Source organism: Orbicella franksi, chromosome 2, assembly GCF_964199315.1.
Source record: "Orbicella franksi chromosome 2, jaOrbFran1.1, whole genome shotgun sequence".
NCBI lineage: Eukaryota > Metazoa > Cnidaria > Anthozoa > Scleractinia > Merulinidae > Orbicella > Orbicella franksi.
In genome coordinates, this window is record NC_138146.1 from 22,845,124 (window position 1) to 22,868,847 (window position 23,724).

General features: G+C 37.2%; 3 protein-coding genes across 3 annotated transcripts in view; 2 read left to right on the forward strand and 1 right to left on the reverse strand.

Annotated features, from left to right (window-relative positions):
- LOC145478719 (ferric reductase 1-like) overlaps positions 1 to 8,825 on the forward strand; it is a 14,905-nt gene extending 6,080 nt beyond the window's left edge. Inside the window, exons 4-15 of the mRNA XM_081456822.1 lie at positions 742 to 834; positions 1,650 to 1,708; positions 2,529 to 2,620; positions 3,590 to 3,700; positions 4,608 to 4,723; positions 5,313 to 5,399; positions 5,921 to 6,018; positions 6,480 to 6,538; positions 6,672 to 6,845; positions 7,144 to 7,208; positions 8,044 to 8,157; positions 8,739 to 8,825. Coding sequence (XP_081312948.1) covers positions 742 to 834; positions 1,650 to 1,708; positions 2,529 to 2,620; positions 3,590 to 3,700; positions 4,608 to 4,723; positions 5,313 to 5,399; positions 5,921 to 6,018; positions 6,480 to 6,538; positions 6,672 to 6,845; positions 7,144 to 7,208; positions 8,044 to 8,136 — 1,047 coding nt within the window. The 3' untranslated portion in view covers positions 8,137 to 8,157; positions 8,739 to 8,825. The remainder of the gene's footprint in view (positions 1 to 741; positions 835 to 1,649; positions 1,709 to 2,528; positions 2,621 to 3,589; positions 3,701 to 4,607; positions 4,724 to 5,312; positions 5,400 to 5,920; positions 6,019 to 6,479; positions 6,539 to 6,671; positions 6,846 to 7,143; positions 7,209 to 8,043; positions 8,158 to 8,738) is intronic.
- Positions 8,826 to 10,062: 1,237 nt separating this feature from the next.
- LOC145478722 (prolactin-releasing peptide receptor-like) lies at positions 10,063 to 12,508 on the forward strand. Its single transcript, XM_081456828.1, has 2 exons — positions 10,063 to 10,100; positions 10,656 to 12,508. Exons 1-2 carry the CDS (start codon positions 10,076 to 10,078, stop codon positions 11,804 to 11,806), a joined length of 1,176 nt encoding a protein of 391 aa, XP_081312954.1. The 5' UTR covers positions 10,063 to 10,075; the 3' UTR covers positions 11,807 to 12,508.
- A 2,673-nt stretch (positions 12,509 to 15,181) lies between these two features.
- Positions 15,182 to 18,504, reverse strand: LOC145478729 (QRFP-like peptide receptor). Its single transcript, XM_081456838.1, has 2 exons — positions 18,298 to 18,504; positions 15,182 to 16,896 (listed from the first exon to the last, which is right to left on the reverse strand). Exons 1-2 carry the CDS (start codon positions 18,314 to 18,316, stop codon positions 15,791 to 15,793), a joined length of 1,125 nt encoding a protein of 374 aa, XP_081312964.1. The 5' UTR covers positions 18,317 to 18,504; the 3' UTR covers positions 15,182 to 15,790.
- Between the last annotated feature and the right edge of the window lie 5,220 nt (positions 18,505 to 23,724).

Sequence of the window (23,724 nt, forward strand, 5' to 3'; positions counted from 1 at the left end):
CCGATGTTGGTTTGACCTGGCGAACTCCGGTGTATAATACCTCGTGTCTGTCACATCGACAACGCTTTATTAGGCTTATGCGGGAAGTCTTTTCAAGTGTTACTCCTTTTTTTAATGATATTTCCCCACATGAGCCTCCATTGCGAGCTAGTTCCAGTCCAATACCGGGAATTCGAATATGGTCTATTATGAGGATTCCCTCTATCCTCTACTTTTAAGTAGAGGATAGAAGGATAAAACTTCTTACTTCTCTTGACGTAAACATATGGCTCTGATTTCGAAACTAGGGAAACGGCCTAGATCAGATCGACTATGATGGGAAAGTCCGCCTATCAAACGATGCAAACGTTGCAGTTTTAAAGGGGCGTTTTTATTACGTTGCTGTACTCGTTCTTGTTTTATTTTTGCGTTTTATGAATATATTGACAAAGTATCAATGTATATTAGGCATGGAAACCCAGGAAAGCCAATAAGGCTTATGTAAAGGACTAACTGTACTACCTGGATACTGAATGAAGGTGCCACTTTCGCATTAAAGAGCTATTGCAAAATTGTATCTAAAAGGCTTATTTTGAGGACACTAGGGAAATTAAGTTAATTGCTATATGCATTGTATCGTGTGACATTTAGCAGGAAATATGCTGTTTTTATCGAAAGAATTCCCCTAACAAATAAGTTTTGAAGTTTGCAATCGTCATAAAAGCATTTTGATATGTGATATAGCACTCTTTCAATTCACAGCCCGATACAGACATCCTTATGTGCGTCAGCAATGCAGCTCTAACTGGTCATTATTATGCCTCAGGGAGGTCTACGCCTGTTAGGACCATTCCGGTAAGTACTGAGTTTCTCTTTTATTATTGCAACAACTTTTGTCGTTAATTTGATGAGGAACGTCTACTCTCAGTCGGTTTCATTTGGTTTAGTAAATTAACTCTTTCTTATGAGAATTTGTTTTATAAGAATATCGGGGCTGAAATTTGCGAAATTTTATGAATATTTTAAGAATAAACCCGAGGCTAAGATTTTGAAAAGAATATGCTTCTGTGTTGAAAAATTGCAAATGCAATACAATTATATGCTTTTAACTAAACGGTATAAAATTCTTCCATTTTCGAAACAGCAAAACTAGGCAATAAACAACAAAAACAGCACCAGCCGTATGTTTGAAGTTAATTTCATTTCTACCAGAAGTTATATGCGTCTGATATCATGCATTTTAAGTGCCTGCAGTGTGGCTTTTTAATTACTTTAACACCATTCAGACACCAAATACATTCGAAAACAGAAATGTTATACGCTATATAATCTAAGAATATTCACAAGTACATTTTCAGCCTAAAATCGGCAGAAAAATAAAAATATTCAGCCTCGGTCGGAAAAACAATATTCTTATAAAAAAGGTGTGCCAACAGATTGTTTTATGTCTAGGCGCGCGCCAGAGCTTGCAAAGCACGATGTGGAAGCAAAACTCATCTTATTGAGAATTGGTTTGACATCGATAAGCTTTATTAACCAGAAAATTGAAAGGGCCCTAACATCTTTTTCAGGTTTTAAAAAAATTCTTCACTAATTATTTTCCCGACAATTGTTGGTGTTGTGCAATGACAGTGAAATAATTTTTTTATTTCGGATTTTTTCTACTTCAGACACCAGCGGCAGTGACAGTTATTGAGGAAGGAAAAGATGGTGAGATGATGAAGTGCAGGTATTTCTTATTATCTATGACCTACGCACTTTTAGGTTGGTGTGCTGTTGCGGCATGATTTCACGCTCATGTTTTTCTTCCAATCACATCAGGAGCCCACAACAAGCAAATTTCAGTTCGGAAACAAACCTTTCAAATGCAAAACATTCTTATTTTTTTTCCCCCAGATTGGGAATAAACTCTAACCAATTTTTAGAATTAAAGGGTTTACTTAATTCTATTTGGGCATTTGTACGTTGCATAAAACAAAATTCAAGGCAATAAAGTTCGAGGTAAATGGCTTAAATGAAAACCAACCTCTTGACGTTCAAAACGCGAGTAGAAAACCTAAAACGTGAAGTCTGGGAAACTTGGATCCTTAAGTCTCTGATATGTCGGTGGACCATCGTGACAGGTCCTCTATGAGAGGCAGATTGCCACCTTACTCCTGTTGTCACCTGTTTCACCAATTATTTGCTCTATCAAGGTTCTGTCAGATCGCTGTTCCCAACGATGTCTTAGTATATCATTTGCGATTGTTACTTTGAGCACTTCCTTGATAAACAATTCGCGATGTGAAGTGAATTTACCTATTCCCACTTTCCAGATAATCCGCCAAAAAAGGAGAGATTTCTGCTCAGGGTCTTGCTAAAACCTTATTCAAGCAAAAAGGGAGGGTTCCTCACCATAATATAAGGCACGATTTACATGATCAGTAGCCGTGAAAAGGAGAGAAGCTTTGGATGCAATATGCGCCAAAGTAACGAGTAAGAGGTTACGACATGTACAACAACGGAATTAACCGTCAATAAAAACCTAATCTACCTCTTGAAATGTTTAGAATTTCGAGGGTCATCAACCCAGAGATATCTAACTTCAGGGACCTGAATCAACCTTGGTTTCTTTTGGGAGCGATTGGAGACTTAAATAACGGTGAGTTTTTATTTTGGTTAACGTATTTTTTTCTTTTCACAAAAATACAAAGAAATTCATTTTTGGAGTTTTTAAAACCTTGGACATTACTTAATACTTTAATTTCAATTAAAATGATTCCGAGCGTACGAATGTCAAGATATGCACCTTTGCTCTATCGTCTTTGCTCGTGCAAGAGAAAGGGCAATCTCGTATTGTTTAAAAATTAGACTACGAGCCCGAGTTTTCTATGAGCGAATAGTCAACGACGCGATCTTACCTGCTTCGAATGATCATTATTTTTCTAATGAAAAAATAAAATGATCTATCCATCTATGTCATGTGCATTATGAATATTACCAGGTATGCTTTCGAGAAAACCCTGTAAAGACCAATTTCTATAACAAATTTTGGCCTTAACTTTTAACGTAATGGTTTGATAAATTTGCGAAAGAATCCCAATTGAGACTTAACACATACTTTTTAACCAATTCAAAAATGGGATATTAACTTTTTCGCCTTGGCAGCCAGAAATAAACACTTTAAATACTCAGATTCACCACTTCATTTAAAATTGTTGTTATTTTCCTATTGTTGGTTATCCTTTATTTGGCATAACTTCTTATTGTACATTTTATTGTCATTTTTACATCATTTTATTGTCATATTAACTATTTTACTACCCTTCTATTAACTATTTTTAGAACTATTTTGTCGTAGTATATATACAGATTTTCTCTTAATAATATATTATTATTTACCTATTTATTATTTATTTATTAGTTTGATAATTATTTTAGTGTTCCCAACTAGTTCTAAAAGCTGAAAATTTTTGAGACACTCAAATAAAGGTGATGTACGCTGCATGTATGTCAGTTTAATAACTTCACTTCAAGAGAGCTTCTGCTCCTTTAATTTGGCCACTACAGACTTCCTTTTTATTAAATGTAATCTCACGTTTACTTTGTTTACGTTTTCTACTCTTTTAAGGTGCAATTCAAATACATAGTCTCCGCCAACCTACAGCCTCTAGAATAACTGTCACGGAGGCTAGATCTGCATCTTCAGTCAATGGAATAAATACAAACATTATCATCCACGGTAAAAACGATAACGCTAGTGATGACGTACTTTAACTAATCAGAGCAGCTGTGTAATGAAGAGTCGCTCATTACCATCAGCATTACCACAGACAACCTGAATGATTTAATCTGGTGGTCCAGGAGTTGATCAACTAATAATAATTCTCTAGCTACGCTTAGCGCAAATTGTTCTTAAACATGGCTAGTCGCAATTCTGCTGAAAGACACGCTAAATGGCAGGAGGTTATAAGAAACAATGTCCTGCCCTATGAAGTGGTACCGCTTCCTTTGTTTGTTTCCTTGGGTAAATTAAACTGTCCGACATTTATAATTTCTTGTTATATCGAGCAAATGACAAACGAAGGAAGGAGAAATAAAACGCGAGGGAGCTTCAATGGGCGACAGAAAGGTCGAGACACTTCACTTTAAAATTCAATTTCTGAGCGTCTTAGAATAATTTTCCCCGCTTCCCTGAATCAATCAATCAATCAATCAGTCAGTCAATCAATCAATCAATCAATCAATCAATCAGTCAGTCAGTCAGTCAGTCAGTCAATCCAATTTATGAATATCAAAACGTGGGATTATCTCAAACTATGCTGCTTTTTTTTCTATCTGTAAGACTGCGCAGACAAGAGCACTAAGTGAACTGAAGAGGGAGGGGGGCGTCACGGGTGTTAGATAATCATCATCGTGAGATTTATTTGAAAGAGAATAAGGCATTAAACAAAGCGTCATTTCTAAAAGTGTCTCAACTACTTTGCCACTCATTGTTACTTATAGTTATCCTAGTAGGATCTGTCCTTTAACCTCAGTGGATAAATTTGATAGTTCCCGTATTTGGAACAAAGAGAGCAAAGAGGGTTATCCTGTGGGCTTCATGCCTTCCTACGACTAACTTCTTGATTTTATATCACATGACACAGGAACTCTGATGACACTTGCTTGGATTTTATTTGCATTTGTGGGTTTGTTCACGGCACGATACATGCGCGAAGTCTGGGAACCCAAACAACTATTGGGGACGAAAGCTTGGTTCGCGGTTGGTATCAATTCTAAAACAAAAGTAGAATAAAAGTGGCTCACGCTATACTGTCTCACAAAACGTTCTATAGTCTGATGCTTTTTCAAGCAACAAATTTAAGACCCTACTTTTAAGTTCTTTCTTTCAACCACGCCTGTCTGAATTGATGAAGTGTTTAGTATCTGGTGCTATTACTTTGGCAATTACTCATGATTTGATGATTTTGTGAATCGTTTTGATTTTCAGCTCATTTTTGACTGGACTATGCCTCTCAAAAAGTTTCTTCCCAAGTTTCGCTTCCTAATTTGATGCCGTGGGCCTGCGAACTTGGCCAGTTCTCTATATATCAGTCAACAAAGTCATACTTAAAGTGTCAAATTTGGTGATGCTTAAATTCTGTTCAAATACTCAAGCACGTTATTAACAAGTTCAGTGGAGGGTATAATAGTTTTGATTTCTTCAAATGCTACTTCACAGCCTGACCATTTTAGACAGCTCTGTCAGACTCGATGCAGGAATAAAAAGTTCTAGCTCCTACTTTGAGTTTTTTCATAAATCCATTGCAGTTTTTGCGTTCACCGTAGCTGTTCTATCTTACGATTAACAGGTTCATCGGACACTGATGACAATAACAGTACTGTTGACAGTGGCAGGGATAGTTGTGATCTTTGTTCACGTGAAAGGCTGGTCATCGGTAAGTCATAAAATTAAGTGAAAATCTCTGCAAATCAGGAAACGTTTTGGTGGAAACATTGCTTTCCAAAATTGTGTGCAAACGACGAAAAACATATGATAATTTCAGTAACAAATTTTGCTTCTCATAAGCAAATTTTTCTTCTTCATGAAATGTTTATGTGCGCACCAATTGCAACGGAAAACATGTAGGGAAACAACTTTTCCGCAACAATGATTCTTTTTCGATCTGGGCGGAGGCTTTTGGGCATAGCTAGAGGGACGGAATGGATACAGTTTATGACTGCTTGATTATTGATTCAGTCTGGCAAAGACTTGACTAAAATTCTCCGTCGAAACTGTTCTGAAGCGAATCATTTTATATCACAAAGCGACTACGGTTTGCAAGAAAACCTGATTTTCGTATTGCTGAGACGCGGAAAGGCTCAACTTTTCGAGTCTGACATGGTAGTATACGGCTCACACCGTTCACGTTTAAGTTAGTAATTAACTATCCATATGCATTTAACATTGTTTTATTAGGGGGCTGGAGTGCACCCTTATTTTGGTATCGTCGTTCTCGCCCTTGCACTTGCTCAGCCAATCATGGCGGCATTCAGACCACATCCGGGTGAACCGAGGTAGGGTGGCGAATTCATTTTACCAATTCTTATGTAGTGAAAACGAGTTCGAACCTAGCTGCACACGGGCAGGATTCGGATGCCGGGGAGTCTATATCTCAAGAGAGTGTTGTTGTTTACCGCTTTACTAAGAGACTAAAGTTTTTGTTTCGGATGTTTTCCCTCCATTCTACCAGACAATTAATTTATGAGCTCGAGATTTCTATCGCGCAGCCCGTGTCAACTATCACGCATAGAGGTCGAGAGCGAATAACTTAATTGTTTTAGTATAAATCTTCCGATCGACTGGTAAATTATCTAAATCCTTTTCACAGACACTTCGGAAACGGAAAGAACTGAGCGGCCGCCTTTTGTTAAGAAATAGTTTTCAAGATATAGAAAATTTCTAGTTCTAGTAGCTGTGGAATTTGATAGTAACTTCAATTTTTTTTGTTGTTGTTTTGTTTTCCGTTGTGTTGTAGGCGCAGCATTTTTAACTGGGTTCATAGGTGTGTCGGTACCTTAGCGCTGATTCTTGGAGGTAGGTTTCTGGGTAACGGATGAAAACATTCTGTGAGTTTGAAAACAAAACAGTCACATGTGTAACAGAAGATGAAATTTGTTTGTTTTATCATTTGTCTGTAATGCCCTGTAATTGTTTTTCTCTTTCGCAGTTGTTTCAATCTACTTTGGATTAAATACTAATCAAGTCGACTTAGGAGAAAAGGGACTTTGGCCAGTGATCACCTTCTACATTGCAGAATTTCTTGTTTTCTTATTTGAGGTGTATCTGATCATATCCAAACGAAATCGCGAGAAGAGGTCTGTTCCAATGGGTACTGCAAGAGGTAAGAAAATGCTCCTTTTCGGCCTCCTCCTCAATAGGGTGTAAGTAAGGAGAAAAGTAAAACTCCTGAGGTAACTGATATTGTACGTGATAACTTTGAGATGACATCTGCTATTTTAGACCAGTTAGTGGCTTGCATGCATGACCACTGTGCTGTAGATGTGGGCAGCTCTTCTTCCAAGTTGTGAATTTTACCAACTGTCTATGATCAGTTTCTGTAAGTATCGAGTTGAAAAAGCGGAGTTTTCTCCAAATGGTGAAATTTTCATGTGGGTGCCTTATTTCAATTTTTGTGATAGGTATTCCCATGGAGCAACCTGGACATCAGACCGGAGCTTCGCCAGAGACTGAAATGCCAGTAAAGGTAACTTATAATACTGTCCCTTACGAATCAGTTATACATCCATGAACCACTTATCACGGAGCTGCTACACATTCCCCCTTTTTTATACGGAAAACGGATGAAGATTTTGGCAACTAATAAATGTGAGCTGAACACCTATACACAACAATTCAGGATAAACGACGACGCAACGATTACAAGAATGACTTTCAACAAAGGTTTCTTATTTTGTCGTACTTCTCGAAACTCCGCCTTAGCAACTTTAAATAGCAGACTCTGTCCATGATGACATCTTATAATCATAAGCTGTACAAGGTCGAACATCAACCACATTATTTTAATCACCATTCATACGAGTTATTTAACATGGAACTGCGCTCTGACTGAGATAAAACACAACTAACACAACTAAGTTTTACCACTTACCACGAAGTGATCAAGCCCATAATTGGAGCGATTACAATGCATTGAACCAAAAATTCCGGAACTTCGAAAAGGGACAAACAGTATGAAAGTGTTCTTTCAAAAATCCGAAAATTGTTGAATTTCGGAAATATAAACCATTCAACCGAAAATTTCGAGAGAAAACATCCAATGGAACGGAATTTCCCGGAAAGAAATTGTCAAAAATTTGGATATACCTCGCGAGGTCGCCCTCTTTTCGCGAAATTTCGGAAAATGCTGTTTCATTCACTGCTGGAAATTTCTGGAAATTCAAACCGGAATTTTTAGTAGAATGGAAAGCGCCCTGAGTCACCCCTAACACTGAATTTCTGAGGGTTAATGCCTTTCTCATCTTGGATTCCATTTGATAATTACTATTTTCCTCTAAAATAGATTTATTTTATCCATCTAGGAAGCAATGATTCGTACTTTTATGTTTGTTTTCGTCGTACTCGTTGGAGCCAGCGTGTCGCTTACCATAATCTTACTCATGGTGCTTAAATAGACTCAGGATAGTAATCGAAAGGTGAGTAAAATGTCTCATCATTTTATCACATCCCTAAATAATGTGCAGTACGTGCGCCAATCTTTAAATTAACAAAATTTGTTAGCGAATGCCCCTCGTATATTGCTTTTATAAAGCTCAGTGTAAAAAGGGGTTATCTGGAAATGTGTCCAAGAAAATGAAATAAGATTTTATACAACTATATTAACAATACTGTAAAATAAGTGTAATGAAGAATAACGAAAAGAGATAGAGGAATATGGTTCTTGGCTCGATTGTTTGACGATGTGCAGAGGATTACTAGCGTAGAGCCAGTTTAGTATTATTAAATCTCGTATTTTGTATCGAAGTAGATCAGTCCTAGTCAATGTGTCAAAAGCAGTGTGGCGGGAATGTCTTGTTCGTTCCATATGTATAAACATCAACAAAATGTTTGTATGTGGGTGACAACGATGTCAGGATCAACGTAGATATGGTCAAAACTTCACTTTGCTCAGATAGACAAATTTTGACATGTGATGTTTAAACAGGCGATACCGCCGCCACAGCGTTATTTTATTCAACATTACATTAACTCATTTTGTTTTCATTTCTTCCAACAGGCTCAACTTCGTTTAAAACTTCAGCCTCGAAGGAGTTCGGCATTAGTGCTTTGTTTCTGGTGCTCAGTTTATCAACCAAATGTGTAGCAGAACAATTGCTTTTCGCCAGCCCCACCGTGATACAAAAAAAGAACGATAAACAATGACTTAGCAATTTCCGAGTTAAACAGCTTTTTTTTTTACGATCGAACCTAAAGGCAAAAAGTAAATATAATTTCAAACACTTGTATTCATATTTTAAACACTCCTTTTCCCGTGTTTTAAAGTAAATGCGCTTAGATTTTTAAGGGTTTAATCTTAAGGAACACTGAAACTTGATTGGCTGTTTTTGACGCCACAGCATAAGAACGCTGTATGTCAATTCAATTATTTTATTACCAAGCTGAAGACTGCAAAAAGACAGGCCAATTATGAATAATCTCGCACGGCAATCACGCATGATTTTCTTCATAATGGAAAAATTATCTGTGGATTTCAGTTAGTTCAAACACTTGTTTGTCACAAACGGTGGGCTGTAAAGAAATAAGACTCTGCGTCAACTTAGGAGTTAAAAGCGCGCGTCGGCCTCACTTGTGAAAGGCAGGTGTTTGTGTGCCTTATATTTTTTCACATCTTTGAGATTAAAGCTTCCACGGCGAACAAAAGGATTCATTATATCGGATATATCTCTTTCTATGACGTAAATCAAAGATTCTTAAAGGATTTAACGTATTTCATAATACCCGACGATGTTGGACATTTTGTTGAAGCTTCAATAAACAATGTACCAAACCGTTCTTGTTAACAACTTATCTATAACTTAGATTTTCCGCAGTGGAGCATAAAAACACTCTCTTACACTTCCAAGCACCCCCAACCACCAATCAAGTCTTCCCAGCGTACTAAAATACAATTAACTGATACTTAACAAAAAAAAAAAACTGACGTTGCTTCTTTTGGTTCACAACTTTGTGACTACATATTTTCATAATCTGGCTCACTGTATCAGTTGATATTCGCGAACAAAACGAAAATCAGTGAATGATGATCTGCTGCACCTTGGTAATCACATTGGGTTTATTAGCATCAATTGTGGCTGTTTACGTATGCAAACGAAGGAGCACGTCGGTATAATTTATTGATGAAAGCTTTTAATAAATGACAAGTACTTAGCAACTAGGTTTGTTTCGTAAGATATGCTTTGGTTTTCGTGAAACTGTATCCGAATGGATTTTCATTTAAATGGACAAAAAAATTTGCATGATCAGTTTAACGGATGACAGGTTTTCAAGCAAGTTGGGTCATTAAGAGAACGTTGCCCATGGTCACCTGAACCCTTCTCGTTTTTCAAGGAAAACATGCAAAATATCACTATCAGGAATGGTAAGTGTACCTTCAAACAAGAAATTATGTTCCAAAGGAAACGTCATCTTCCACGACCGATATAATTGTTTCAAAACGAACATTCTGAGACGCGAAGCTGTGTATATCCGAGATGTGTTTTTGTTTACGAATCGGTTTAAGCCCTAAATCTATTTCAATTGCACTAGAAACTGAGCGAATGATAACAAAAAAAAAAACCGTGTTATATTGTTAGACTATGTGGATACTTGAGTAAAAAAGGTCGCGAACGTCAACATAACAGCAGAAATTTAACACGAAATTCGCCCTGAAATTATGAGAAATTACTGAAAAATATCCTGTGGTTTTCCATTTTTCTGGTTTCTATCAGATTAGACCAATGTGTGAGAGATTTCTCTCAGATATTGGCCTTTTCAACAACAAAAAATAGCCCTTCAAAGTGAGAGCAAATGTTACGATGTTTTGAAATTCAAATCCTTTTCATTGAAAAGTTAATGATTTGCACAAAGTAATAAAGATTGGTGTAAGAGGGTTTTATTATTGTTAATCTTTTTTAATCTGGTACGTATTTTACAGGGAGTCAAAATTCTTCTCTCGGCTCTCTCGGCTGGTACGGTTTTGATGTCGACAGCGAACTTCGAGTTAGTCTCACCGCCATGTACTCAGTCACGTTTATAACGGCTTTGCTTGGAAACATTCTGCTTATACACATAATCAGGCTCCATCGCCCTTTTAATTCTGTGTCTATTCTCATAGCCAACATGGCGGCTTCAGATCTTCTCACCGCACTCTTCGCGATGCCGTACTCCGCAGCGTACTTATACGTACAGCACGGCTGGTTTGGAGGTATCATGGGCAGCATAAGTTGCAAACTGGTCAACTTTGTTATCGGTACAACAATTGCGGTATCCATATTCGCATTATTGACAATTTCTGTCGAGAGGTACATTGCCGTTGTGAAACCCCTGTCGTATCCAACATTTATCAAAAGGCCAATTTTGTTATCCACGGCCATATGGTTTTCAGCTGTCATATTTATGAGCGTTTTTCTTTACGTTCATGAGGTGGAGATGGGATCAGATGGAGTCACTCAATGCTCTATGAACTGGGAACCATTATTTAGCAACAAAGTGAGCCCGAAAGTCTTCTACGCTACAATAGCTATTGTTCTTTATGTTTTACCCCTGTTCTCCATTGCTGTCTTGTCGGCGCTCATCATACGGAAACTTAACAAGACAACAGCATCTCTGGACGGCAATCATCTCGCAGAACACGTAACCGTTACGGCCAGGAAAAGAAACCATCACGTTATGCGGATGTTACTGGCTGTCATAACGCTGTTTGCTGTGTGTTGGCTTCCAGTTCACGTTTTACATATCCTGATATATTTCTTTGGAGGCATATACATCTCATTACCTCCGTCGGTTGCATTGCTTTTGTACTGGGTCTCACACGCCAACAGCGCAATAAATCCATGCGTAATTATCCTATTAAATGATTCGTTTCGAAAGTCGCTCATGACTATACTCCAAAGCTTTAGCCCAAAGAATCACCAAGTGAACAACATGAATCATCGCTCGCCTTTCTTCGTAGGTAGAACTCATGGATGCCTTCCCCGCAAAGCAACAAAGAAGTACTCGGTGCGGCGGAACAAACGCGAGCCCATTCCGCCAGTCACAATTCTTGATATCAAGCTCGAAGGGAGTATTACAAACTGGGACCTTTAATCTCATAAACTCTCGAACAAATGTTCTAAAACGGTCATTTTCGTCAGTTGCATAACGACCCAGCATCTACTGTAGCTATTTCTGCGTACATGCAACTGGGGAATGCGTTAAGGTTACAGTATACCTTCGGGTCGGCAATTTTCTTCAAATTTGGATTTTTGGGTCAAAGTAGTGGTCGAGGAATAATCTCTAATTTCTCAAAACAAATTTTGAAAAAGGCTAAATATTGGCGGAGAAATGGCGGTTTTACGTTTTTGCCGGAAGTAAATTTTACCTCTTGATTGACAGCCCTATGGTGCGTATGCAATCAACCGAGACGATTTTCGCGGGAATTACCTGTACGGATGTCACGAATTGACAACTCATTTAATCAGCATTGCTGTTGTGACTACCAAGCATTTTTGGTATCAGAGGTAACTCTATTAAGTTATAAGTAAGCATAGACCACGTTAAAAACATGGACCAGTTCGAAAAAGCGAAAACAGCGAAGAACGAATGAAAATACATCAATGAGTGAAGAAGTGAAAGTTCGCAACGTGGATGAAGTTATAGCTATCGTATAAGGTGGGCAAAAAATTCGTGGTAAGAGAAAAGAAAGGTTCTGTAAAAATTTTGGAACTTGACAGCAATAACAGGGATGTTGACAGAAATTCTTCTGATGAGTCCGATATCGACGAATCGTCGGACTCAATGAGACCATTTGAAATATTATCCATACACAGTACGTTGACCACACACAGCTACTCCACCGCGCTTTCTTTTGTTTGTTTTCTTCGCCCAGCCACTCTGGCGTTCGTATCCTTTTTAGTCTTCCCCATTTTGCCAGACCAGCTTCAAGAAAAACCGAGCTACAGAAAAATTATGTCACCGCCTTCGGCGCCTTGCGCGTATTGCGAAACACAAGGGTTTTTCGGAGATACGCGCGTAAATTTTACTAGGAGGTTAACGGTAGTATACTTTCCCTGCTCTGATTGGCTTAGTTATCTGAGAACCCAGTTGAAGGTGTTTATGGGCGGAGTTTGTTTGCGAAGCAAAAAGATTTTTCTTAGCGGTGTTTTTTCGAATAAATTTTCTCGCTTGAAGCAGACACTTTAAAGACTTATAACTCAAAGGGAATTTGTTCAATTGCCCTCAAATTTGGACAGTAGCTAGTTTAACATATAAACTACAAAAGAGTGTCTGCGAATTGTTAATTTCGAAATACCTTTTCTTCGAGAGCGATTTTTGTATGATCACTCCACATTTTTTAAATCCTATTTCGAAAATGTTCTGTAACTTTTTACTGCAATTAAATATGGCAAAACGCAGACACGTATTTTAAGCGCTTTGGGCCTTGAAACCGAGGGAAAAAATTAGATTGGCGAAAAACAAAATTCGCCTTGACTTGTAGCTTTCGAAAGGTGATTCGGGCCCTCGCATTTAGTGGCCGTGAAAAATTTGACAATTCATTTCAAAATTTGATATGGGGGTTTAGGTATCTACCGCTTAAACCGGACGCGCTATATCGCTTGCACGCATTGTTGCATTGTTGCATTGTTTACTATTTGCAAAGTACTACCTATACTACCAGAAGATGTACTATAAAGCTTGCAATATTACTGAATTTGTGTTAAAATTGGAACAAAAACTACTTATTGAGAGTCGTAGTAAAAGAAAACTTCTTATGTGAAAAAGCTTCTGCCCTTTAACACGTCTTGTAAGTAACTTCGTTTCTTGTAATAACGTACTATATTTTATATTTTAGGATTTTGTGTTCGACTGCACTATTTTTTGTATTATCTTAGTTTTACCTTTACTCAATTCTTTACTTAATCCTTTGTAAGTAGTCTTTCTTTCTTTTTATCCGTTCTGTGTAGAAAATGTAGTATTGGGTTGTAAGTAGTGTAAGTAGTGTATTGTATTTTTTTTTTTTTTTTGTAAGTACCGTAATTGTTAATAAACGGCAAGTTTATAAATAATAATAATAATAATAATAATAATAATAAAAAACAATATCGCTTGCACGCGAGACACCCCTGAAGGTATACGGTAATCTTAATTCGGTAGAACTTTCGAGGGTGGAATCGTGATGGTATTCAAGCTGCAACTTTCAGCTTTCAAGTTTAGTTTACGTTGCTTAGAACAAAAGGTTACTTGAATTGCATTTAAGGTTAGCTTAATTTTTAAGTTGTTCTGCTACCTCGTAAATTGAAAATTCGGCTTACTTAGGTCGTTATTTTGGGGTGATCTGTAATTTTTCAAGGTCAACGCTTACACACCAACTAGTTCCACCAGTTCAAGGCTAGTCTCCTTCGAGCTTTTGCGTTAACCTGGAGTAATCATGTATGGACACCGTCCTTCAAATTGGTGGCTTTGTTAATTTCGTGATTCAAAATTTAAGGCAACTATACTTTTCCTCTTCACAAAAGAGCAGACGTTAAACAAGATGACACTTTCAAAGTCAAAATTCGTTCACCTTTAACAAAGTGAAGTAAAAATCAAGCATTAAAATGCCTTGAGTAGAAATTAAACTAAAAAAGCCCTGGGTTTTTGAATCACACTTGAAGGTGATTTATAAGTGTAAGTTTTATAAGGGAGAGGTAAAAGAAGAACAACAAGAAGCAAAGATCAGAAAACAAAAAGACATAGGTGCGAGGTGATATCAGACGTTTAAGATACTTAGAGTGAAAGCCCAGGCGTGCGCGGGATACGCGCCAATAGTGTTATGTGGATCATTAATCTTGAAGTGACCATCATTCTATTTCTCCTAACCATTTTAATAAACTGACTTCATTAGTCGGAGTGTATTTTATGTACAAGTTGTTTTCGGGCTTTAAAGAACTTTGTCAAAGATACAAAGTGATGTATAGATTATTATTATATGGAGAAGAGTGTTTTACTGGGAACTAAACCACTCGTAGATTCCATACGCCACTTCATCCGGGACCCGAGTGGCCACTCGAACATAAAATTCATATCTTCTCGCCACCGTGTAATATCCTCTATATATTACTTTAGCTCTATAGGCATATACAAACAAGACCATATGTCACTGTGACATGATCATTTATGTGATCATTTATGTGATCATTTACCTGTGTTCTGCACGCATCCACCTGAGTTATAAGTGAAACGCACTATGATTATCCACGCGTTATGTTTGCTTACACTCTTGTATGAGACGCTTAAATTATCGAGTACGTTGTTAGCTTGCTATTATCTATACGTTCGACTTTCTTGTTCATACTTTACACTCAGTTTTCCTTAAAGCGTGAAAGTCATTATCATTTTTATATACTCGTGTCTCTAGTATATAGTCATCATCTCTGCTTGAGAGATTCAATCTTTCCATCTCAAAGGATTTTCTCTTCAATGTGGAAGTTAATTTTTCGGACCCAAATTCAACTAATTGGAAAACGAAACCTTTGTAGTAACAGGAAATCGCTCATGAAGTAAACCATTTCATAGTCTCTGCAATTTTCAGCGTTGAAGTGTGATCACTCCAAAAATCTTAACAAAAGAAGAAACGCGCGTTCTATGAAGAAAGTTTGCAAGAAAACTCAGGAAAACGCATGACAGTCAGTAAGATAACTGAAAAAGAGTTATTTAACGAAAAATGTAATATAAAAATGAATATAAATTAGCCGGATTGCATGAATTGTTTTTCAACATTACAATGTTCAAATGTTCACAAATGTTAATTACAAACTGTCGTGCTTTGTAATTCCAAATTAATGTGTGTTACGATGTTGCTTTGATAAACTTACTTTAGCCCTTACTTCTACCACTGCTGCTTGTTCAAGCCAACTGAAACCTCAACTTATTTTGAAATAAAAATTTTCGTATACATTGGTCTTTGTTCTGATTGGTCGAAAGCAACATACAAGTTAAAAGTCATCGGAAAACTTAGCAAAAGAAGCCAAAACGTTTAATAGATCAACTTCATCAAAAACACTAGCGCGAGCCATGGACTGCAAGTCCATACTTGAGCTGACTCAGTCTTAGTCAAAGTGGAGTATCATATCGATCCTCTCTTTTACTTCCCTGCTTGCTTCCCACAAGAGAAATGTGGGAGGCCGTGGCACTTGCGCTTATAGCCTCCGCTCTGGAAGTGGAGAAACGATCACTTCCGTTAAAAAGACGCCCGCTGAGCCTGTGGTAAATCTGGTGTCTGAATCCTTCACGGAAGCTCTCATTGAAGACGAGATACAGACACGGGTTGATAGCAGTATTGGCGTGCGTCAAAAAATAAAGTGACAGAACCAACGACGTAGGTAGACAGCTGTACACATTGAAGTTAAAAGTCACCAGAAAGTGATTGACGTGTGCTGGAAGCCAACAAATGGCAAAAATTGTTACTATGGTGACCAGCATGGTGACAACTTTGCGCTTTTGCTTTTCGATGCGCTGATGGGTTTTATCAATGTGCTCTCCAGGAGCCTTTCGTTTCCACAGATGCAGCACAATCCTAGTATACAGAACGGCCATGGTGAGAAGAGGGATCAGGTATAACAGGACAAACCGAATAATCAACTCGTACATCGTGATTTTGTTCGACTCTTGAACATCTTCGACCCATCTTGATGCGCACATGACTTGATCCGCTGCGTTGAAAAGCTTGTACTTGTAGAGCTCACTGGCAAACACCAGGCCTGAAATAACCCATGTTGAGCCGATTGCTACAGCGGTGAGCTTTGGCGTCAGCGGCCTCCTCATTGTGTGCACGATTGCACGGTAGCGATCAAAGGTCATGACCGTCAATGTCAGGACAGATGTACCAATGGAAACAAAGGCAAGAAACGGCAAGGTCTTACATAGAAAGGCACCAAACCCTCCAGAGAACCACTTTACGCTCTCATACAGGTAGGCAATGGACAGAGGGATAGCAGTAATTACGTCAAGGATATCAGAGGCCGCCATGTTGACGATAAGCATGTTAAACGTGGTCTTCAGTTTTGGGTGGCGATGGACCACAAAAATTACAAGAGCGTTTCCTACCAAAGCCACAAAGAACACGATGAAATAGACAATGGTCAAGCCAACCTGTGTTGAGGGAGTGGCTGGTTGAATGACGCAAAGGCTCGAACCACCAGAGCCGTTAACTTTTGTTTCTACAAATATAAGGTACCGTATCCATCAATAAAAAGTCTGCAAGGATTTTAAGCTCATAAAGTATCAGCATATCAATGGTCCTAATACTCATGATCAGTTAATGAAGTATATATATCAATACAAAGTGTGCAAGCAAGATCAGTATCAGGTACTGATCGAAGTATGTGTATTACTGCCACCGTCATTAAGAGGTTAACGCCTTACTTGAAATCCACTGGTGTTTTCAAATATTGTTTGTCGCTTAATTGTAAATAAACACATTATGATCGACAGTATTAGTACCACCTCGTTTTCTGTGTGCCTTTCACAAAAAGCAATTTGTGAGTTACATACGAGTAATTATACACGTAGAACAAGCCGCATTTAATTTTTTCATCTTGTCTTTCATGCTTTCCTTATATCCTAGTTATCGTTCGTTTTTTAACTAAAACACTCTTGAGTTATAGATAAGCGAACATATTTACGCCAATTTATTCAATTTTGTGTTAATTTTGTTACTGATTTTGCGTCACAAAAGCGTTTTTCTTACATTACAGAGCAAGTAACCAAATGCCGATTACCGAAGGACGCAATCTTTCCCTGGCTTTTCTTTAAAATAGAAAAATAAAATAACTGACAAAGTCTTTTGTTACGAGCATTTAGAGATTATATGTAGGAAAAAAAAGCTTACAGGGAAACAAAGATCACTTTCAGATGTCCAAAACAATTGAATACCATTCCGGTTAAACTGCTGCATCAACACTAAAGGAGTGTAAGTGGATCTGTCAGCTTTTGTGATATAAGAGCACTTTATTTCTTAATTCCAGGCGTGGCTCTTCAGAAGATACTCAGTTTGTTAACATCCTTCGCATTAAAAAGCCGACCATCCTCTGCTAAATTTTACTGAAATATTAAGATCTCTGTATTTGCGCTGAAGCACGCCTTTTAACAAGCTCAAGTCCTTTTAACAAGCCCCGTTTAAAACGTTTCTTAGCCATTTCATCGAATCAAAATTACTATCAATTAGTTAACTGGAAGCTTACTTTACAGATTGCTAAAAACAAGTATGACAAATGCAAAATAAATACCTAGCCTCCGTCAGTGAACATGTGATAGTTTTGATTTCCTTTTTCTTATTTAAGAGATATTTAGAAAGTTACATTTAATTTTTTTTTTCTTGTCTCACTTTAAAACGTACAGTTACATATCAGCTGTGATACCTTTTCGTTAAAGAAAAATGTTTCTTTGGGTCGCCGAAACAAAAACAATATTTTTATCAGAATTGATAACTCTTTGAGCGAAAGATGTTTATGAGCTGCTGAGTAGATAAAAAGATAAGGATATCTGTCACAAGGACGCTTAATGTAGCTCTAAATCGATTACAGAATCGATGGGGATTCACTGAAATGGGTAACACCTACCTGTGTAGTTTTCAGACATGTGGGCTTCGAGTATTTCCTTTTCAGATTGCTTGTTCTCGTTCAAATAACCACAACATCAGCCCAAACTGATTGGATTTATATAGTCGGCGTCGACGTGATAAAGGCAATCTTGATACGTGTGACAGTAAGCACTTAGCTGTCAACGAAATGAGAAAACATAAGTGTTTTTGGCAGTAAAGGAAAAATTTGAAAAGTAATCAAATTGGGCGGATTGCATCAGCTGTTACTGACTACAATAGGTAATGTTGCGCCTTTAATGAAATTTTGTCAAACTGAAATAATGTAACTGCCAGTTGAAACACGCAAGATACCGATTTGAATGGTGTAGCATTAATTGCTACTTTTTACAAGCCTGTAGTGGACTGTTCATTTACAAAGATTAATTAAGTAACGTGGGAAAGTTTCCACTCTTTGTAAAGCGAGCTTCATTATATCGAAAAAAAAAAACTAAATTAATCATTGTTAATAGACTGTAGGCAAATTTTTAGGGATTAAGGCATAGGGACAAAACACATCGACTAGAAAATTATTTCCCTTCTATGGTTATCTATTTTTGTAATAATTTCACAACTCCTCCGGCTGTTTTTTTTCTTCTTTCTACAAAATATCATTATGTCAATACTACTTTAGTTAAAAAAGAGCATTTCTAGAAAAATAGATGATATCTCGCACGGAAAATTCAAAATAGTATTTTTTTTTTTTTTTTTTTTTTTGCGTCGTCACTAATTGCAAAGAAACGAATCAGGTTTTGATTTAATGTGAATTAAGGATTGTGATACCTATCTCTCCGATGAAAATTTTTCAAAAAAAGGCAAATTTTAGAAAATTAGAATGAAAATTCAAGATTTAAGTATCGTGAAGTACTAGTTTTTGCTTTGCATAGGGAAAAATGTCAGAGAAAATATTTAATTGAAGAAAGCTTTTATGCACCAGAACAATTAAGAACTAAGTAGATTCTAATTGAAAACGTTGAAATGCACTAAAGAGGGTCTTTGTGTTGGAAATCTAATGCAATTCCCTTTAATTTGTTCATTCTAAGTATCACTTTAAGACAGCGAGTGAGGATGCAAAATAATGACACCTTCTGACCATCGACCCTTAGCTTGGGTCCACATTTATTGAGTCTTTCTTTGAAAAGTAAAGGCTAAACCGGAAAATTACCCTTGCGATCCGAATAATTTCGTTTTGTCCAAGAAATGTTACCAGAGAAATGAGTGTTTTCTACAGCTTAATTGCATTTGTACTTCTGGGGGGCGTCACTAATACATTACACTTACTTATGGAAATCCACAGAGAAAGAAGAAAAATGATTGGAATTGTCGACGGCAGCAGAAGAATTTGCAATAGTTGCACCATTCTTATGAAACATGGTCACTTGGATCTGTACTGATTTAATGAGTACAGATACAAGTTAGAAATCACATTTACGTTATTAACAAAGCCGCAAAAAGAACATTGTTTATGTCCCGACTGTTATTAAGCACGCGCTTCTTTAACGATGACGCAAATACTGCTAGTTTGATTATGCACTGAGAAGAAAGCGCTTCCTTTGTCAATTAAAGCAAACTGCAGAGATTGCGTGTACGTGAAATTTAACACAAAAAGCACTTGGTCTAGAAGCTCAAAAGAAAACCAGGGCAGTGGATATTGGTTGTGTTTAGCATGAGTCAAGTTTCGTCTTTTGGACAATTCCTTCATAATGAGAAAGTATGCATTATAGATATGCTGCGGTGTTAACCATTCAAAATATACTTTAAAGAAAACGTAAATTATTTTGCAGCAAATCTGTTATTCACGACTTTTGAAACCTTTGTTTTATATGATTATTCGACAGAGCCAAAAATGCTCAAGTTGAACTTTTTCTTGTTTTCTTTTTCTGCCGTAAACCAGTATAACCTCTCGCAAATTATAGCATTTTGCACCTGTTTTACTTATTCCTTTTCTGTGCACAAAATGTTTTCGGTATATTTGTCCTTTGCTCTTAAATATGGTACCAGTATGATGTAGGCTTAGCCCCGTGACTGGTTTACCTCGTTAGCTAAAATTGTAACATGATGCAAATTGAACACAGGGAATTTAAGAAAACATTAAATTTTCACATAATTTAGAGAGGAAAAATGCTTAAACGGATGCTATTGACAAAAATCGTAACAGTAGAATAAAACAATGATCACAAGCAAACCATTTTTTTTTTATTACGGACAGTATGTTCCCCAAAATTTAAGCCAGAAAGTACATATTTCGACTCTCGAAAGTACCAATCCACTTTTTTTAAAAAATAGAATATTTCTGTATAATCCTTTAGTTCGGTATATTAACTTAAGTTTTTTCAACCTGCCATTTTCAACCATGAAGCTAACCGCAGCCAAGCACAAAGTAGCGTTTAGTACGGTTTAGTTATGGCAAGAAAATAACCCAATCCTGTAGATGATCAATATGTATTGACTTACGTATACCTTTAACTTCACCAATACGACAATGGCAAAAATTTAAAACACATATTTCTGAAGCTTTGGTAGTATACTTTACAACAAAACCTCAGCGAGATAGACCATCAGCTGGATTGAGTTTTTGTTGTGACATTCTAGAAGCATACAACTCATGAAAAGCTAAGTTTAGAAAGCACGTTTCCCATTATAAACCCGCGTGGGTGTCAAATTATACGGGCAAAAGTTAAAGAGTAATGCACCTGTCCCAACCGTTAAAACAGCATGACGCCCGGCGCCATTTCACACAAGAAATGCTTAATTGAGTCAACCCGATAGTCCACTTCTCGGGGTTTAGATCTGTTTTCGTTACCTGCACTGCAAATGAATCTTAAATAAAAAAATCGTTCGATCGAGAAGAAAGCCATACCGACCTTACAGTGAACAATTACGAACCAGAAAATATTGTGAAGGCCCCTCGTATAGGTGACAAATTTCATCTCATTATGAGGCGGACAACGAAGAGGAATACACCATAAGTGTTTCACTGAAGGCCGGATGTATCTCTGACGAGGAACGGATTTTTAAACAACGCCCGGTATTGTTGAACCGTATTTGTCGAATATAATGCAGTGAAACTTCTTCCGCCGGGATGTCTCGATATGTTTATTGAAGGAAGTTTCGTTGCACGTACCCTGTACCGTGACTGAAGTGTCAAGTGTATGCACTGAAGGTGCTTATATAAACAGTGGGTTATCTTTGCAGGATGTTGCGCCTTTTTATAAATTATCGAATTTCGAGGGTTAAAAGTTCTCAGGGGTCTTTTATCGTCAAAGTTCACAGTGTGACAAGAAACAATTAAAAGAGATCGATGAAACAAAAAGAGCTTTCACCCAATTTCTTTGTTAACTGACGAACGGTGAAAAGAAACCCGACAACCTCAGCTGCGTTTAATCGGCTGATCTACAAATGTACCTCCTGACATCAGACCAGCTTGCAGGAAATCATGGTAGTTGTATTCACCGTTGCCGAGTCCTGGACTTGTTTTGCTGAATACCCTTCCATAATTTCCTAATATTAACAGCCATACCTTCCGTCCTCATGATATGTACTTGTATACATTTTCTTTATTTCAAGAGTAGTTCATTTGAACTTTGTCGAAAACGTCTTCAAAAACTGTAAAATATGTTATAGACCGTTATACGACTAAACCATTTTGATATGAAGTAAATTTTGTTATTATCACTTTTTTCTACAAGATGTATGTAAAGTTCAAAGTTGACAAAATTTCGTACAGAACCATATTATCTCAGTCGACATAACAGATATTGCAACCGTTATGATATGGTGCTTTTATAACAATCGATAAGTGGCAAAACACTGAGATATTCCGATTTGTGAACAGAAAAACAAAGATGGCTGGCTAACGATTTAGGGGTTAAAGTGACGAGCCAGGATGGGCTGTGTCAAAGGGCAGCTTCAGAAACTTTCACGTAGCGCATACAGTGCATGTAGTATAAATTTGACCATACCCGGTTCCCACTTGGTATCTATTATGTAAGACCAGATATACGGTCGTGCAATTTCCTTAAATTCCTTACGAGCAAAATAAATGTCCTGATGACACGGTATTTAAAGCTCTTTAGATCACAGGTTGTTTCGAATTATTTCCTTCCGTGAACTAGACGGTCCTCAACATCTTGAACAGGTGAAAGAAACTGAGTAACTGCTAGACAATAACGAATAGGACTAAATACGAATTTCACAACACTCATAAAATGATCCGTGATCGGAAATACAGAATTCAAACTCAATAGCAGATGTCTTAGACGGATGTGTTACTTACATTTCCCTTTTTCTCTCAAAAGTAGTATAATTCCCATTTGTGTCCACTCTGGTGAGAAACATTACAATACTCCTTAAAAGAAATACTTAGACTGATATGTTTTTGTCGTGATTTATTTTGTGGCGAGGCGATTGACGTACTGAAAACCCAAAGGGGTATTCGTTTCAAACCTTCGAAATGTAATCAACATATTTTGGCTTGATTGCTTATTATAAATGAAAATTAAAATAATGAAAACGCGACTTACAGGGGCTAAAAATAGCAGGAATTTAATGAACTGTTTTCCTGTGTTATAAAGAAAGAAGGATTATGGTGAAGGCCAACAAAATACGTTATGAAATTAAACAGGAACGTGACCGGCAAGTGAATGCCCAAGAAAGAATTCGTTTGTTGAGCCTAGAGATTTCACCTGAAAGCCAGTAAACAATTTAAGTGATTGACACTTGATAACGTTTATACAAGCGACAAGACAAAAACACTTTCAGATGCGCCGTTTCTTATAGATCTTTCTCAATCTAAAATTTCTTGCATTTATAAGACAGTTTTCTGTAGTAGCAACGATGCAACCTTTTCAGGGTTCATTCTAAAGTAGAAACCACCTTACATATTTGGAAAGAAAGCAGTTGGTGTCACATTTTTGGAAAACAATTCGAGATATCAGTAATGTGTATTTTATGGAGTTTCTTCTGATATGCATCAAACAGAAAGCCCATAAATCATGTTATGGAGACATTGGGTCTCCCAGAAAACTTTCAACCAAGGTCGGCGGTTTAAACGAATGATTAGTCATAATTTGCGCTTAATGTATGTATGTACCATTGAATTGAAAAGGAGAGTAAAGTTAATGAGGACAATGCCGACAAACAGAATCGATACCACTTGATAAAATGAGAGGAGGAAATATGCAAATCGATTTTCGTGATCCTGGTGCTGCACTTGATGTGAAGGACAATAAAATCTTGGTTCTGACCGGTGATCGATATCAAATTACTTTTTACCCTTAGCGGTCAACTGTTAGTTGCATCCATATTGAATGGATTAGCCACGTAAATTACACAAAGTATGACATATTGAATAATATAGCCATTTGCGGTGCTGGTGGCGAGATCGGGAACGTTTGACTGTAAATTGAAA